Source organism: Passer montanus, unplaced genomic scaffold (assembly GCF_014805655.1).
Source record: "Passer montanus isolate IOZ18808 unplaced genomic scaffold, ASM1480565v1 scaffold48, whole genome shotgun sequence".
NCBI lineage: Eukaryota > Metazoa > Chordata > Aves > Passeriformes > Passeridae > Passer > Passer montanus.
Window position 1 is genome coordinate 549,688 of NW_024369707.1, and position 15,053 is coordinate 564,740.

General features: G+C 53.1%; 1 protein-coding gene across 1 annotated transcript; it reads right to left on the bottom strand.

The window, feature by feature from the left end:
• Positions 1-2,102: 2,102 nt before the first annotated feature.
• APOD (apolipoprotein D) lies at positions 2,103-8,186 on the bottom strand. The gene is made up of 5 exons (XM_039722350.1): positions 8,031-8,186; positions 6,939-7,092; positions 6,567-6,688; positions 4,702-4,790; positions 2,103-3,290 (listed from the first exon to the last, which is right to left on the bottom strand). The coding sequence occupies exons 2-5, from the start codon at positions 7,059-7,061 to the stop codon at positions 3,055-3,057; spliced, it is 570 nt and encodes a 189-aa protein (XP_039578284.1). The 5' UTR covers positions 7,062-7,092; positions 8,031-8,186; the 3' UTR covers positions 2,103-3,054.
• Between the last annotated feature and the right edge of the window lie 6,867 nt (positions 8,187-15,053).

Consider the following 15,053-nt stretch of genomic DNA (forward strand, 5'->3'; position numbering starts at 1 on the left):
GCGCCCGCGCCCCCTGGCGGCCGGCGGACCGACCGCCCCCTGCTGCAGTGCGCATGCGCGACCGCCAGGGGGCGCTCTGCGCGCGCGGGGAGCACGGACAGAGGGACACGGGGACAGAGGGACACGGGGACAGAGGGGCAAAGGGACAGAGGGACACGGGGACACAGGGACACGGGGACAGAGGGACACACGGACAGAGGGACAGAGGGACAGGGGCAGAGGGACACACGGACAGGGACAGAGGGACACGGGGACACAGGGACAGAGGGACACGGGGATACAGGGACAGAGGGACACGGACACACGGACACAGGGACAGAAGGACACACGGACATGGCAGGGACATGGACACAGACGTACGGACACGGGGACACAGTGACACAGGGGGACACAGGCACAGAGATACAGGGACACACGGACAGAGGGACACGGGGACAGAGGGAGCAGGGGACAGAGGGACCCGGGGACAGAGGGATACAGGGACACACGGACACAGGGACAGGGACAGAGAGACACACGGACACAAGGATAGAGGGACACACGGACACAGGGATAGAGGGACACACGGACATGGCAGTGACACAGGGGGACACAGGCACAGAGATACAGGGACACACAGGCACACGGACACAGAATCACGGAATCGGTCAGGTCAGAGGGGGTCACACTGCACAGGGTTGTGTCCAGATTGTTCTTGAATATGTCCAGTGATGAAACTTCACAGCCTCTCTGGGCAATCTGTTCTAGCGCTCCATCACCCGCACAGTGAAGAAATTCTTCCTCATATTCAGGTGAAATTTCCTGTGCACCAGTTGCTGCCTATTGCCTCAGTAGTGGCTGGCACTACGGAGAAGAGCCTGGCTCCATCTCTTGGCATCTCCCGTTCAGATCCATACCTGCTTTGATGAGGACACACGGACACAGAGGTTGCCGTGTGCTGCCCTGGGGGTGTCTGCACATCCCTGGAGCTCTTGGGGCTGCGTGGGGCCTGTGCCTATTTGGCACTCCCAGCCCCTCGAGGGTGTCCCACGCGTGTGCTGTGGCGCTGGGGACACGGCTGGCACGTGGCAGGGCAGGCTGCAGCTGTGTTGCCATGTCCCCGAGCTCTCTGTGCTGCCATGGGGAGATGCCCCTGGCACAACGTGCTTGCCAGAGCAGCCCGGGATTGTCACGGTCTCTGTGGTACAATGAAGGAAGCAGCGTGGTCTCAGAGGGCCCAGTGCAGGGGTTTGTCTCTGAGTGAAACATTTCCATTTCTCAGCCATGCCTGGAGATCCCAGTTTCCAGCCAGATCCAGGGGCAGTGCCTGTCCTGCCCATGGAGCTGCAGGTTCCCACCCCTAGGGCTCAGTGTCCCATGCCACTGTCCCTTGCATCACACAGAATGAGGGCTACAGCAGCACCATCCATGTGAGAAGGAAAATAGGAACCCGATGAAGCAGTGATGAAATGATTACACCCAGAATCTGACACACTTGGGAACAGCTGTGCAGTTGTTTGTGTCCTGGCACGTCCATCATCCTTACAGCCTGAAAAATCGGGTGGAGTGTTTAATTCTGTGTCACAGGAACTGTGGCATTAGGATTTGAAAGTTTAAAGGATAATGACTTAAACATGGCAGTTGTTTCTGGTCCCTCCCATCCTGGCCTCCTCTGACTGGTAAAGATTAGTGACATACTGGTTTCCTGCTCAGCTCCTGTTGCTCTCCCAGGGCAAGAAAGTGCTCTGCAGCACACCCACACCACCAGGGTCCCATCAAAACAAGTGTAGAATGTTTCCTGCAGATTTACAGCATTCTACATCCATGTCATTATTTCTTCATGTCAGTAAAAGCAGCAGGAGATGGGGGTCACTGTCAGCCAAAGCCACAACACAAATTTGCTGGCAGGACTCAGACGATGGGAGGTGCCCATCCATCCAGCCCTGGAGAGCTGGAAAGAGCTCCAGGCTCCTAGAACAACCCATTTCCCTTCAGCCGTGGTTGTTATGTTCACTGCAACCCTGCTGTGGTGGTGCTGCTGCCCCAGAGGAGGGGCAGGCCCCACACACCGAGCCCTCAGCCTGCTGGCAAAAGCTGTGCATCTGGGAAGGTACAAAAGGCCCGAAGCAGGAATTTTTATTTCATTTTTAATGAGTTGCATGAATGCTATTCAAGCAGAGTTGTCGTGGTGCCTGCTGAACACCTGCCAGGGCAGATGCAGCGCCAGCGGGCACTCGGCACGTGCAGCAGCAGCGGGCAGGATGTCAGGCACAGCCTGCTGGCTCCTGGTGTTCAGGGAAAAGCCTCCGGAAGACAGAACAAGGGAGCAGCCCCATCTCTTTATGTCTGCTTACAAGTACAGTCAGAGCTGGCCCCTTGGGAGGGCAGGACCAGTTTCATCAGAGGCAAGAGAAGGACACATGTAGACATTGGGGAGGGAGTGATGCTGAATCTCTGGATATTTTAGATTTAAAATACAAAGGGCAAGGTCTGATTTCTAGCAAGAAGGTCTGCTGACTTAGCAGCAACACATGCCTACAGACCTGCTCGGGAACACTTTCAAGACCCCAGCCTCAGTTCCCAGGCTGCAGGACTGACCCACCATGTCTGGATGTTGCTGCTGCTAAGGCAGTGCTCAGTGTAGTTCAGACACTGCAGATTCCTGGCAGGCCCGGAGAATCAAGACAAAATTTGGAAACAAACATGGGGCTGTGTGATGAACGATTTTTCCCCAGGACTAATACTTGCACATCACAACTCATACCCCTTCCCATCCACATACTGAGGGCTCACAGCAGCAGCAGAGTTTCAGATCTGCATTTCAGGGTTTCTTTCTTTCACCCACTAGCACTGACTCAGTCAGTTATGCTGCAGCAGTCAGAGCAAGACAAAAGGAGGGGGAAGAGCAATTTGGGAAATGACAGCAAGGAGTACCTCTGGGCTGGCAAACTACTGTTAGCAAAGAGGAAACTACTCTTATTAAATTTCTCGGGTACACAGAGAAATTCTAATGGACAATAAAGCAAGCAACAAAGTTTCTCTCTGGTCTGGTGCTGTGTCACTGCGTGCCAGGAGTTACATCTCAGCAGGGCAGTTGGCTTGGTCAGTGGGTATCATCTTCTCAGTGTCGATCTTGTAGGACTGGAGAACACTCTTCAGGTTCTCCACGGTTTCTGGGTGCATGTCAGGAGCTCTTGACAGAATCCAGGCATAGTCCATGTGGAAGAGCCAGAGGATGTTAGTGCAGGAGTAAACCAGGGAGTAATTTTCGTAGTCAGTGGAGATGACCCAGTAAGGAGCAGCAGGCATGACTAAGAGAGAGGAGGGCACCATGATTGCCATGTGTAACCAGCTCTGGACAGCCCTGCAGCACCACAGCCACAGTTCCTGGGACTGTTCCCACTTTGGCTGCTGCTTACTTGTGGTCAGTACAGGCAGCTACAATTTATAAAAGCCTACCAGGACTCCTTGTTCTGCCCAGAGGAACTTGGGAAAGACACAAAGCCCCGACTATGAAGGTCTTTGTGGAAAGTTAGCGCTATGACCTGAACAGCTCTCCCAGGCTCACGAGAGCCAGCCCAGCCTCACCAGTGTGAGGGTGCTGTCTGCCAGGAAGGAGCTGTAGTGCTGGGAGCTGACACTGGTGATAGGAGGAGCACAAACCACCACCCACTGCCATGGGGAGCCCTGGCTCGGGGAGCCAGCTGAGCCCAGAGCTGCTCTCTGGGGCTCACACCCGGTGAAGGTGGCTGGGGCTGCACATGCTGCAGGTGAAAGGGCTGCCAGTGATGCATAGCAGCACAGAATGAAGTCTGGCTGTGCTCATGGAACAGTCGTTGTACTTCCTTTGCAACTACCCCGCCTCCACCCATTTCTCCAAATAATCCCTCTGCAAAAGAAAAGGTGTGAGGGAGCAGAACAGAACATGATCCAAGGGGACACTGCAGCTCACTTTCCAGCATTGCTGCAGACAGAGGAAAATGCTGTGCAAAGTGGCACAGCACCTCAGCAGGCCCCTGTGGAGTGTTAGAGTGACAAGGGAAGGAATAAGCTAACAAAACCATATTATTAATGGTTATTAAAAGCCACTTGTACGTAGAGGCAGCGTGGGCAAGTAGCTGTGCCATAGTGTGCAGAGAAACAAGCTTATTCTAGGCTCCTGCAGCACTGTGGGGCTGCCTCTCCCACCTCCCCACCTCCCTGTCCCCATCTGTGAAATGACCTGGAGGGATGGCAAGGCTGCTGATCTTTTTCGCTTTGAGACCAGCTGGTGAAGAGTTCTCCACCACTGAGGGGGCTGTTGCTGTAAATGGCATAGCAGTGTCACCAAGACACTGCCAGCTGGTCACAGAATCTATTTTAGCCCTTTGCTGCTGTGCTGAAGTCACAGGGGGAGCTCCAACCCGTGCTTGGCAGTTTCTGACCCCTGGTGCCATGGCCCCATGCTCAGAGCACAGCCCTGCTGTGAAAGCCAGGAGCAGTCCCAGCACATATTTACACCAGTTAAAGCCGGGAGCAGTCCCAGCACACGCTTACACCAGTTAAAGCCAGGAGCAGTCCCAGCACACACACCAGTTAAAGCTGGGAGCAGTCCCAGCACACACTTACACCAGTTAAAGCTGGGAGCAGTCCCAGCACACACTTACACCAGTTAAAGCTGGGAGCAGTCCCAGTACACACTTACACCAGTTAAAGCCGGGAGCAGTCCCAGCACACACTTACACCAGTTAAAGCGGACGCCCAGCTTGGCTGGCTGCTTTACATCCATGTGCATGAGTTCTCCTTCAGCTTCATTGATCTTGCCATTGGCACTAAGGGGAGAATGACAAAGGTGAGAAATAAAATCATGAAAATGGGAGATCTCTTTTTTCTTACTTCTTACTTCCACTAAATCATCCCTCCTGACACAACGACCTGCCAAGAGGTGGCTGAAACAGGTACTAGTGAACCCCAGCATCCCTGAGGATGTTTTCAGCAGCACTCGGGGCACAGCAGGTGCTGGGCCAGGTGCAGATGGGTAGATGGTGTCTAGCATCCCAGGCTGCCTCTCTCCAAGTGTCCCTGCCAGCAGGGTGTCCTTTTGTTCCAGGGTGACAATGACAGAGAGGAAGGAGAGCAAGACCGCTCTGCCGTGCGTGAGAGGAACCCATCATGGGAGGATGGGAGGATCCCATCCATGATCTTGGATGTGCCAGGGAGCAGCTTAGCTCCTGGTAGTTGTGGAAGGCACGTGTTCACTTCTGTTTAATCACCTGTGCTTTTTCCAGGTCACTGCCCATTCCTCCTCCCACAAATTACCTGTACCTGTGTGGTGAGCCAGGGTTTCTTTGGCTGCTTGTTCAGAGCACTGCCCTGCTGGCAGCAAGCCCTAAGACTTGAGCTGCCCTTCCATAACAGCACTTTTGCACGGATGCCTCAAGACCTGCATGCTGCCTATCAGGTAGGAAAGTTTCACACTTCCCTGTAAAACAGGGACAGCAAAGGAGGCAGAAGTGAATGCTGCCAGCAGCAGAGGTCAAGGGGCTGATGCTGGAGCCATGCACACCCAAAATATCCCTATAATATTTCAGGGTCCTGAGCTGCTGCAGTAGTGACAGCAATGGCTGGATGAATCTCACCCAGGCACAAATGAATGTCCAGCTGTTTGCCAGGCACAGCCCGAGCAGTGGAGCTGCTGAGACAGTGCTGGGCACTCTGTGAACGGCAGGGATGCTGCTCTGCCCCGGACACAAGGGATGTGTTCCTGGGCTGCTGCTATTGTGAGCCAGAACAAAGTCCCCATGCCATGCCAGGAGCACAGGGGACAGCGCTGCGTTCGCTGCCTGCTCCCTCTCATCCATTCAGCCCCTCACAGCAGCAGCCCACAGCAGCACAGGCTGGTGATGGAAACAGATGAATTAACACTGGCATCTTTCCGTGTAAAAATCCAGGAGGACTCAGGATAATTACAAACTATCTTAATTCCCTGATAGAGGGAAAAACATTCACTTCACCACTGATTCAAACTGACAATGATTTCCGATCCCCTTGCACAGCAGTTACTACCTGTGCAAGGTAAATGCTCCAAAAACAGGCTGACAAATATTTAAGTAAAAATTACTTATGTGCTTCACTTTCCCTGCCACTGTTCCTTGTGTCTCTTTACTCTGGAGCAGAGAGGAACACAGGGCACAGGCACTTCTGGGTACACAGGGGCACAAGGTAATGTTATGCCATCCCATAACCAGCCCCATGACCCCCCCAGAACAGGACCCAGGGCACCCAGCTTCTCAGCCATCTCTGGGGCTGACAAGCCAGTCAGAGGGGAGATCCAGGCTATTTTATACTGAGGTCATCATGTACATTTTATCTATTTTCTTATCACTCACCTTGGACAATGAGACAGAGACCTGGGGATCCTCAGGTCACCGGCAGGAATCAGAGACCCATATCTCTCAGAAGAGCTACTGCAACCACAGGCTGCCTCCCCCAGCACCCTCAGCCCCAGACACAGGCAATTTAGAGAAAAATTAACACCAAGGACAGCAAGAGAGGTGACAGCAGTGCCACCGCCACAGTGAGGACATGGCCTGAACACAAACACTTACAGCATCTCCTTGTTGATCACCTTGAACTTCCCGTTCTCCTTCAAGGAGTAATTTGCCTGGACGCAGCTTCCTTTCTCAAAAGTTGAGGGCAGCTTCTCTATCTCGTACCATTTCCCCAAATACTGACAGAAGAAAGTTTAAAGATGTTTTTAACATGAGTGACTGAAGCAGAGCAGCCTGGCTCCTTTGTCAGCACAGTTTTTGCCCCTCAGTGGCTGGGATTGAGGGGGAGCAGAGCTGCAGACCCACACTGGCAGCTGTGGCACAAGGTGTGACCAGAGCTGCCACCACCCCCTGCACCCAGGCAGTTTGCTGTCAGTCCCATGCCCACTTAGCCTAACTAGCTACAGATTTTTAGGAAACTTTTCACACCTTGTTGATGTCGAATTCTTCTTGAACTGATGGATCTGGGCATGGTCCCATATGAAACATCTGGCCTTTGCCAATGCTGAAGAGGCTGAGCAGGACCGAGAGCCGCGCTGCTGTGCCCAGCATGGCTGCACTGGGATGCAGGTGGGAACTGGACCTGGGCAGAAGGAAAACAGCTCAGCTGGGGCCTCCCTGGAGCAGAGCTTTGTGTGAAATGCAGCACGAGGGATGGGACATGCAGCAAGGCACCTCAGGGGCACAGCAAGGAGGAAAGAATCATTAGAAGAGTGCCAAAGAAGTCCCAAGCCCAAGACAGCCTTAAGCCCTGCCTGTGCTCAGGCTGTGCCCAGCAGCTGCATGAAAAGCCAGGTAATGCCTGGTGAGAACACTTGTACTCATCACCCACACCTGACACCTCGCAAGATGCAGGGGAGATAAATGTCCAAGGACCCACAGGAGCATCATTGTTTGTCCAAAGAAGAGGCAAGGGGAAATGCAGGATGCTTGCTTTGAAATGGTGGAGCACAAAGAACATATTCCAGAGCCAGCGGAGAGCTGGGGCCCTGAGACATGGATGTGAGCTCTGTACACCTGCAGCATACACCTGCATGGCAGGAGGGATACCTCAGGTAAGCCAGGACTGCCTGACACTGCAAAAGGGTGGGAGGAACCATACAGCTGCCTCTGGAGGGGTCTTTGTGTGCCAGGATATACACAGCACTGCAAGATGGGGAAGTTGGTACAGATTCAAATCAGCACCAAATACAACAGGAACAGACCCCCAAAAGCATGGGGTGAGGAGGGAAAGGACAGGTTTTCCTGCAGAGCAGAAGCAGGAGCTGTGCTGCTCACACCCAAACAGTCACTGGAGGCAGGATGCTGCCCACATGCTTTGGGCTCTGCTTGGGGCAGGTTGGCGTGCACAGACCCTGCAGCACTGGGCTGCTCTGCCTCCCTGGCTGGAAACTCCTGCACAGCAGCAGCAGTAACATTTTCCCCAAGTTCAGAAGAAAAGCCCAGTCTGTCTACAGCTGCAGGCACAGGCTCTGCTGCAGACAGACAGTTCCCATTTTGAATCTCCCAATTCAGACATACCTTGGTGGACGAGGCGCAGTGATGCTCCGCGGAGGACCAGGAACAGCTCTGTGGTGAGCTCTCTGCTTCTCTTTATAAGTGTGCTGGGATCATCATTATTCAGCTCTGGCACAAGCCACTCCCTGGTTCTCAACGTGTTTAGGTTTTTTGGCAGGCCAGTCAGCTGCCTTGGATCTGCAGCTGGTAGGAAGCTGGAGATGGGCTGCAACTTGGCTGCTCACCCAGGCAAACAAAGGCAGCCCACGTGTCTGGGTATCGCCTGCAGCTGCAGAGCTCTCTGCCTTGCAGCCACTCTCTAAAGCCTCAGGCCTGGGTGCAAAAGGCAGGGGAAGGAGAGAAATGCCACAGCCTTTGAGAGGGGCTGGGGACATCAGCAGCTCCCATCCAGCACTCTGGTCCAGCAGCAGCCATGGCCATGCTCCAAGGGGGACATACAGCCTCCTCTGCTTCGTACTTGATGAGCCCTGGAGACCCTCTAGGCCACTGCAATGTCCTTGTCCCCATCACAGTCACTTGGTGTGAGTACACGAGGAGCGTGAAGCAGCGGGATACATCACAGGTTTGTCTGAGGAGATGTAAGGCCTTTCAGCATTTTTCTTCTAGAGTTTTAAATCCTATTACAAGGAAAGATGCTGGTGCAATTAATTCCCTGCTGACCTGGCACTTTTTCCAACAGGTGCCCAGCAAATGCCTTTGACAGCAGAGCATCCATCTGTGAAGGCAGTCAGTCCCAAGAGTTATACAAGAAGAGTTGAGTAATTGACAGGAAGCTCTGTATTTAATTACATTTTAATCTAATCTCTGTTGAGACTTTCTCCAGGTGTGTTTTTACATGCTGCCCTGCATGCCTTACTCACACATGCACACACGCACACGAGCTCCTGACTGCCCAAATGCCACCCCAAGAGCCACAGACAGCTCAGTCCTGTCCCCTTCTGGGGCCGAGGTGTGCCCTGAAACACAGCACAGCCAAGGTGTGTCCTAGGACCTCAGCCACCACCAGAGCTGTGCTTGGCTCATCCAGCAGCACCAGCTGGGGCTGAATGGCCCAGGGGAGCACTCAGTCCATGGTCTGGCACAGGGCAGAGGAGCATGCAGGACTCTCCCTGCCTCCATACAGCTCGTTAGTGCTTTGGCAGTCACCCATGTCCCTGATGGGGCTGCTCTGGCTGCCCATGTCAAAGAGATGTCCTGCAGACTTTCTGCAAGCCCCACATTCACCTGCACCTCTTGCAATACAAACAGGTTAGAAGTCAGGAAATCCCTGCACAGACCCTGACCTGAATGGTACCAGTGCTGCCACACTGCAGTGCACTGCTGGGATTCTCCACGCACTGCACAACAGCAAGCAGTTTTTCTCCTGAGCTCAGCTGCTCACATCCTGCAGAGCAATCAGAGGAGAAAGTCCTGCAAAAGGGCCAGCTTGGCCACAGTGGAACATTGGCATGTGGAGGTGTGTCTGTGTGCTTATCCACATCAGCACATGGAGCATTCTCCTATGGGATGGAGTGAGGACTCCTTGGCTGTGGGTGCAGCAATGTGCCCTTGGGTGGAATGGCTCTGAGGAAGCCTTTTACACTGCTGCAGCACGAGGGGCTCCTGCTTGCCCTGGCCTACAGGCGCTGCCCACTACCCAAGGGCTGCCCTGCAGTGCCAGCCCTGCCAGGGACATGACTGGGCTGGGCACTACCATTTTGGCTCCTGGCACTCTGCAGCCACAGTCACACCAGAGCATCAGGGTATTCAGCCAGCCGTGCTCCATGCAACTCCTGCTGCAGGAGTGTGCAGGAGAGGCCATGGCCAGGATGCTGAGGAGTCAGGAGCCAGCAGGAGCTGACACTCCTTGAGCCCCACTGAGAGAGGAGATGACAGGTGGGGTGGGTTTGGCTGTAACCATCACCCCCATGCAGCCAGCACCAACACTGGAAGAAAACCCATCTTTGCAGGAAATCCCATGTCCAGCCAAAGGCAGCACCCTCAGAAGTGCAGGAGCTGCAGTGGAGCCCCATTTCTGCACTGGCACTGCCAGCCAAGGAGCACCCCATGGGTGCCAAGGCACTGCACAGCTTGAAGCACAGATGATGAGAGCTGGCAGCCGAGCTTGCTGCCACTGCTGGGACATCTCCACACAAGCACTGGCTGTGCCTTCCCCAGGGGCACATTTCTGCACTCTGGCTGGCCACAGAAGGAAGCACCCAGGTATCTGCTGCTCATCTCTTGGAGAGGAGCAGGTTTGGGATGCTGCAGCAGAGTCCCTGCTTGGGGCCAGCTGGCCAGGACATGTTCAGTGGCCACCTCAGGACCCTCCTGTCATTCCATCTCCAGCACCACCAGCACCACTCTCCTGCACAGACCAGAGCCTGCTCCATGTCCCACCTGTCATTAGCCCACAGCCGGAGTCTGCTCTGAGCCACTCCAGAGCAAGGGCTCGGGGAAAAGCAAAACCCTATAATTGCACCTAATTGTGGGGTGGGAGCAGTCATCTCCACCTGGTAAGCAGTTTGTACCCTGCAGCAGAGGAGGGGCCGCACATCAAAGGGCAGGAAGCTGGAGCAGGGGAGGGAGGGCAGGAAGGAGGAAAGCTGTGGAGAAACCAGGGCAAGGAGGGGGGCACCAGACACGCTCGGAATGCCTCATGCAAGAATGAAACCTGCCCCACATTTCTGGGTAATGAGGCAGCTGCAGGGCAGGCTGCAGGGCTGGGGCACAGCACAGCACAGCACAGCACAGGACAGCACAGGACAGGACAGGACAGCACAGCACAGCACAGGACAGCACAGCACAGCACAGCACAGGACAGCACAGCACAGCACAGCACAGCACAGCACAGGACAGCACAGGACAGCACAGCACAGCACAGGACAGTGAGGTGCCAGGGGGGCTGCAGGAGCAAGGGGCAGCGCTGCCTGCAGGGCAGGGGGCTGTGAGTGGGCGTGGGCAGGAGGGGGTGCAGAGCACACACGGGCTGGGGTGACATGAGCCACACAGCACGTCCAGGGGTGAGGGGACAGCGTTTCCAGACAGACTGCATTGGGATACTGGGATGTTCTCACGCTGCCACTGGTCCGTTTAGAGACAAAGCTCATCTGGCTCCAGTGAGACGATGCAACAGCACTGAGTGCTGCCAGCAATGAAAACCCCCTTGTCAGAACATGATAGAAGTGCAGAGGGCTGGGGCAGGGCAGTGCCACTCCACCTGTGACATTGTACCTGCAGCAGACCTGGCCTAGAGCAGGAGTGAGATTGTCCTGCTGCACCCCCAGATATCAGCTCTTGGCACCTGTGAAACAGAGCAGCTTCAGCCAGCCCGGCCTGGTGGGGCCCTGGCTGCCCAGGGAAAGGCTGTCCTACCACACTGGCTCTCCAGCTGGGATTTCAGCACCTGCAGAGAACCAGGATAACCGGGGAGTGCTGGGGGTCCCACCGTGGAGACAACACTGTTTGCAAGGACAGCTCTTCCTTTTGGCCACTACATTTCATGGTTCCTTCCATTTTGTTTTTCTTCCTCCTCTCTGGGAAATGGGGCTTTGTGTTGGCCAACAAGTTGCAACACGTATATAGAAAAAAAAATCAACAAGTAGGAGACAAGACAGAGTAAAGAGAAGCAGGTGGGAATTTTCCTCTGCTTGTAGGAGTGGTAAAAAGTGCTTTGAAATCTGTTTATGCAAAATGGTGTAAAATTTTTAATTACACTTACGACAGCAAAGGAAGTAAACAGACTCTGGATGCATGAACTGGCCTCTGGGATATGGGAACTTGGTCCCATGCAAGTGCACAAAAGATGTTGTGATTCATTTATGTACAATTAGTGAGTATATATACATATATGCACTCACTATATATATATATATACACACATATATATATATAGTGAGTATATATATATGTGATTCATTTATATACAATTAGTGAGTGCAAGTCATCCAATTATGTATTCAAACACAAGAAACCAAAGAGAGAGAATTTAGGATGTTAGAAAACTGAAAAGGGTGCTATTATTTAAGGGACAGCCCCTATCATGCAGGACCAGCAGTGTTTCTGGCTGTGCTGAGGAAGGTTCCTCAACCTAACTGCATTGCTGCCAAGATCCAAATTCCTGCAGAGAGAGAAGCCAAAGGGATAGTCACTCTTCAGAAAGTAGAAAAAACAAAACAGAGAGAAGGAAAACGAGGTCTCTGTATACAGAAATACATTGCAGATCTGCACCAGTGACAAAGCTTTGGCCTGGTGCCATCTCACCCCAGTGGATGTGCTCATCATAAAAACTGGAGTTTAAGCAGTGCCCATAATCCTGGGGTTTTGCTACATTCCAGTGCCCCATATGAAGGCCTGCCTGATTCTGCTAAATAAGGTTAAAAAAGTTTCTCACAGCAGACCCTGGGTAGAGGCAGAGCAGGCATTTGGCCAGGTTTGTCCTCACAGAGAGGAGAGAGGAGTGCACAGCCTCAGGGGGCAGAGCAGGACATCTCCAGTGGATGTAGGAGCAGATCCCATGGGCATTTACCAGACTCCTGTGGGCCCTGTCTGGGATGCCCACTCAGATTCGAGTGTTGTGGGCACTGCAGGGCCCTGGCTGTGTGACTCAGCTCAGCACAGGGTGCTGCTCCCATCCCCTGTGCCCCACTGAGCCCAGCCCCGAGAGCACCCCAGCTGCCCTGCCCTGCATCCCCTTCTCAGAGGAGAGCTCCACATTCCCCAGTGGATTCATTATGCTTTTTCTCAACCAGCAACATTTAGCCTATTGAAACATACTGTAAATGATCTAAAAAAATGTCATTAAGCATATTTAGAGAGCTTTTTCTGCAAAGGGATTTTCTGTTCTCAGGGAGCAAGCACAGTGATCGGTTCACAGCATCACCAGCTCTGTCCAAGAGATGCCCAAGTAAGGCTATTTAAAACCCACAGCCCTATTTCCTGCAGCTAAGCCATATTTCAGCCCTTAGCCCAGGCATGCTTTAATGCAGTTATACAATTATATTTTCTATGACCTATATACAACCTACATCTTCCTCACGACACAGATTTATAGTGAGTGGGTAATCACAGCTCTGCTCACAGAAAGAGAGAACAGCCTCTATTATATTGAGGAATGCAATTAAGAAATCTGCTGCAGATTATGCTGTCCTGCCAGCCCTTCCTTCCCAGCAGGAAGCCCTTTGGCAGGGACTTGGGCTCTCCTGCTGCCAGAGCACTTTGGAGCCTGCTTCAAATCAGCAACTTGAATTCCTGGACACCAGGAGCCCAGGAATCACACAGGGAGCTCAGGGATGGCCTCAGAGTCTCAGATATCCCTAACTCTTAGGCCTCAAGGCTGTTTTATATATGTTTTATATATGCACCAGGGAGACCCAAGGGCAGCACTTTGGCCCTGAAGGACTTCTTGACCAGCCAGCCCAGCCTTTCCATTCCATATCTCTGAGTCCCCCAATCTCACAGCACAGGTCAGAGGAGAATTTTAAGAATACCCTTTCTGAAAGAGCAAGTCTCATCCCTCCACACAGGCTGAGAGCACAAAGACACTGGCATATGTGTTTGGCTTTGCCTGTGAATAGCTGCATTGAGGCCACCAAGCCCAAGCACACACTGCTTGCATTGAAACACAGGCCTAAGTGTTTGTGAGACTGGAATTTACATTGTACAGAAAATAAATAACATAAATTCAGTGGTCAGTGCTCTGACTTTGGTGCAATGCATGGTTACAGTATGAAATGGCACAGAGATGCCATTCACAGTGAGTTTCATTCAAACCAGTTGGGAGATCTTAGGAATGATTAGTTTAGACGGTATTAAAAATGCTTCTATCTGTGGTGCACCCCAGGAATGCTAATCAGGTGTGTATTCCAGTGTAAAGAGACCTGGCGTGAGGACATGCATGCATTATCCACATGCCACACCTTGCATTCCCTGACATAATTATTCTTGAGAAATGGTTGTTACCCATGGACTAGAACAAAAGCTTCTTGCACAAGGTCAGATATGCAGGAGTGTAGGAACTTCCTTGGGATGCAGTAGATCAGCCTGGGACTGATTTTGATTCTGTAAGTGCCCATGCACAGACAGAGCTGGAAGCCAGCTCCTGACTTGTGCCTGCAGGAGGGAAAGCTGCCTGAAGAAGGAGCTGGGCTGGCTGGGCCGAGTGCCATCCCTGCCCACAGGGAGCTGGGGGCTTCCTGCTCCTCTTAGTGCCTGTTAGTGCTGTAGCAAGGGAGCAGCCACCCCTTACAGGTGTCCCCAAAGCCTGAGGGAACCAGGCAACCCATGTGTGGTTCAGGGCTGTGAAAGTGGTGCAAAAAGAAGATCCAGATGTGCTCTTGGGCTGCAGAGTCTTAGGGACTTGGTTGTTGACAAAGGTGTACAGCAAAAGAACATGTGCAGGGAGGGGATGTGTTGTGACTTAGTGTGTGGGCTGAGAGAATATGGGAAAGATGGGGACAGAAGCATTTCCTGTGTGTGCACATGGTGTGGCAGCAGCTCCCAGTAAAAGCACTGGCTCCATCCCCACACCAAGGCTGGGCTGGCTCTGAGAAAACTCTGCTGCCTTGTTGGGATGGACAGACCACTGCACCCACTGGATGGCTGTGTCCTGCAGCTCTCCAAAGCCACCTCGTGCCAACAGCCAAGCCACCACACCATTTCACCCTCTTTGAAGATGGCCACTGCTACCTTGAAGCCTTTTTTGAGTCCCCAGGCAGATTTTCTGCCTCATTATCAAAGTGCACTTCAGCTGTGTTGGAGTACTTGATCCTCATTTCTTCTCTGGAGGGCTGCCAGGTTAAATACCTGCACAAGCTTTCCCCAGGGAGGGAGCTGCACAGCCATACTCCAGACACCCACTGGATGTCTCCAGCGGGACACAGGCACTGACACATCCCCCCCTGCAGTGAGTGATGGGGCCATAGGGCCTTACCAGGGTGCATTCCCTCTCCCACCAGCTCCCTCTTTAGTCATGCTTCCTGGAGCAATGGTTGCTTCTCATTAGAGCTGGAAAGGGAAGGTGCTTTGCTGCGTTCTGTATGCTTCAAC

What these genes read in the sequence shown, in the direction of transcription:
- APOD (XM_039722350.1), bottom strand. Translation starts at nt 7,061, where the DNA reads ATGCTGGGCACAGCAGCGCGGCTCTCGGTCCTGCTCAGCCTCTTCAGC. An exon ending in AAGAATTCGACATCAACAAG is followed by an intron (nt 6,689 to 6,938) that starts GTGTGAAAAGTT and finishes TTCTTCTGTCAG; the next exon opens with TATTTGGGGAAATGGTACGA. An exon ending in GGGCGTCCGCTTTAACTGGT is followed by an intron (nt 3,291 to 4,701) that starts GTAAGTGTGTGC and finishes CCTCTCTCTTAG; the next exon opens with TCATGCCTGCTGCTCCTTAC.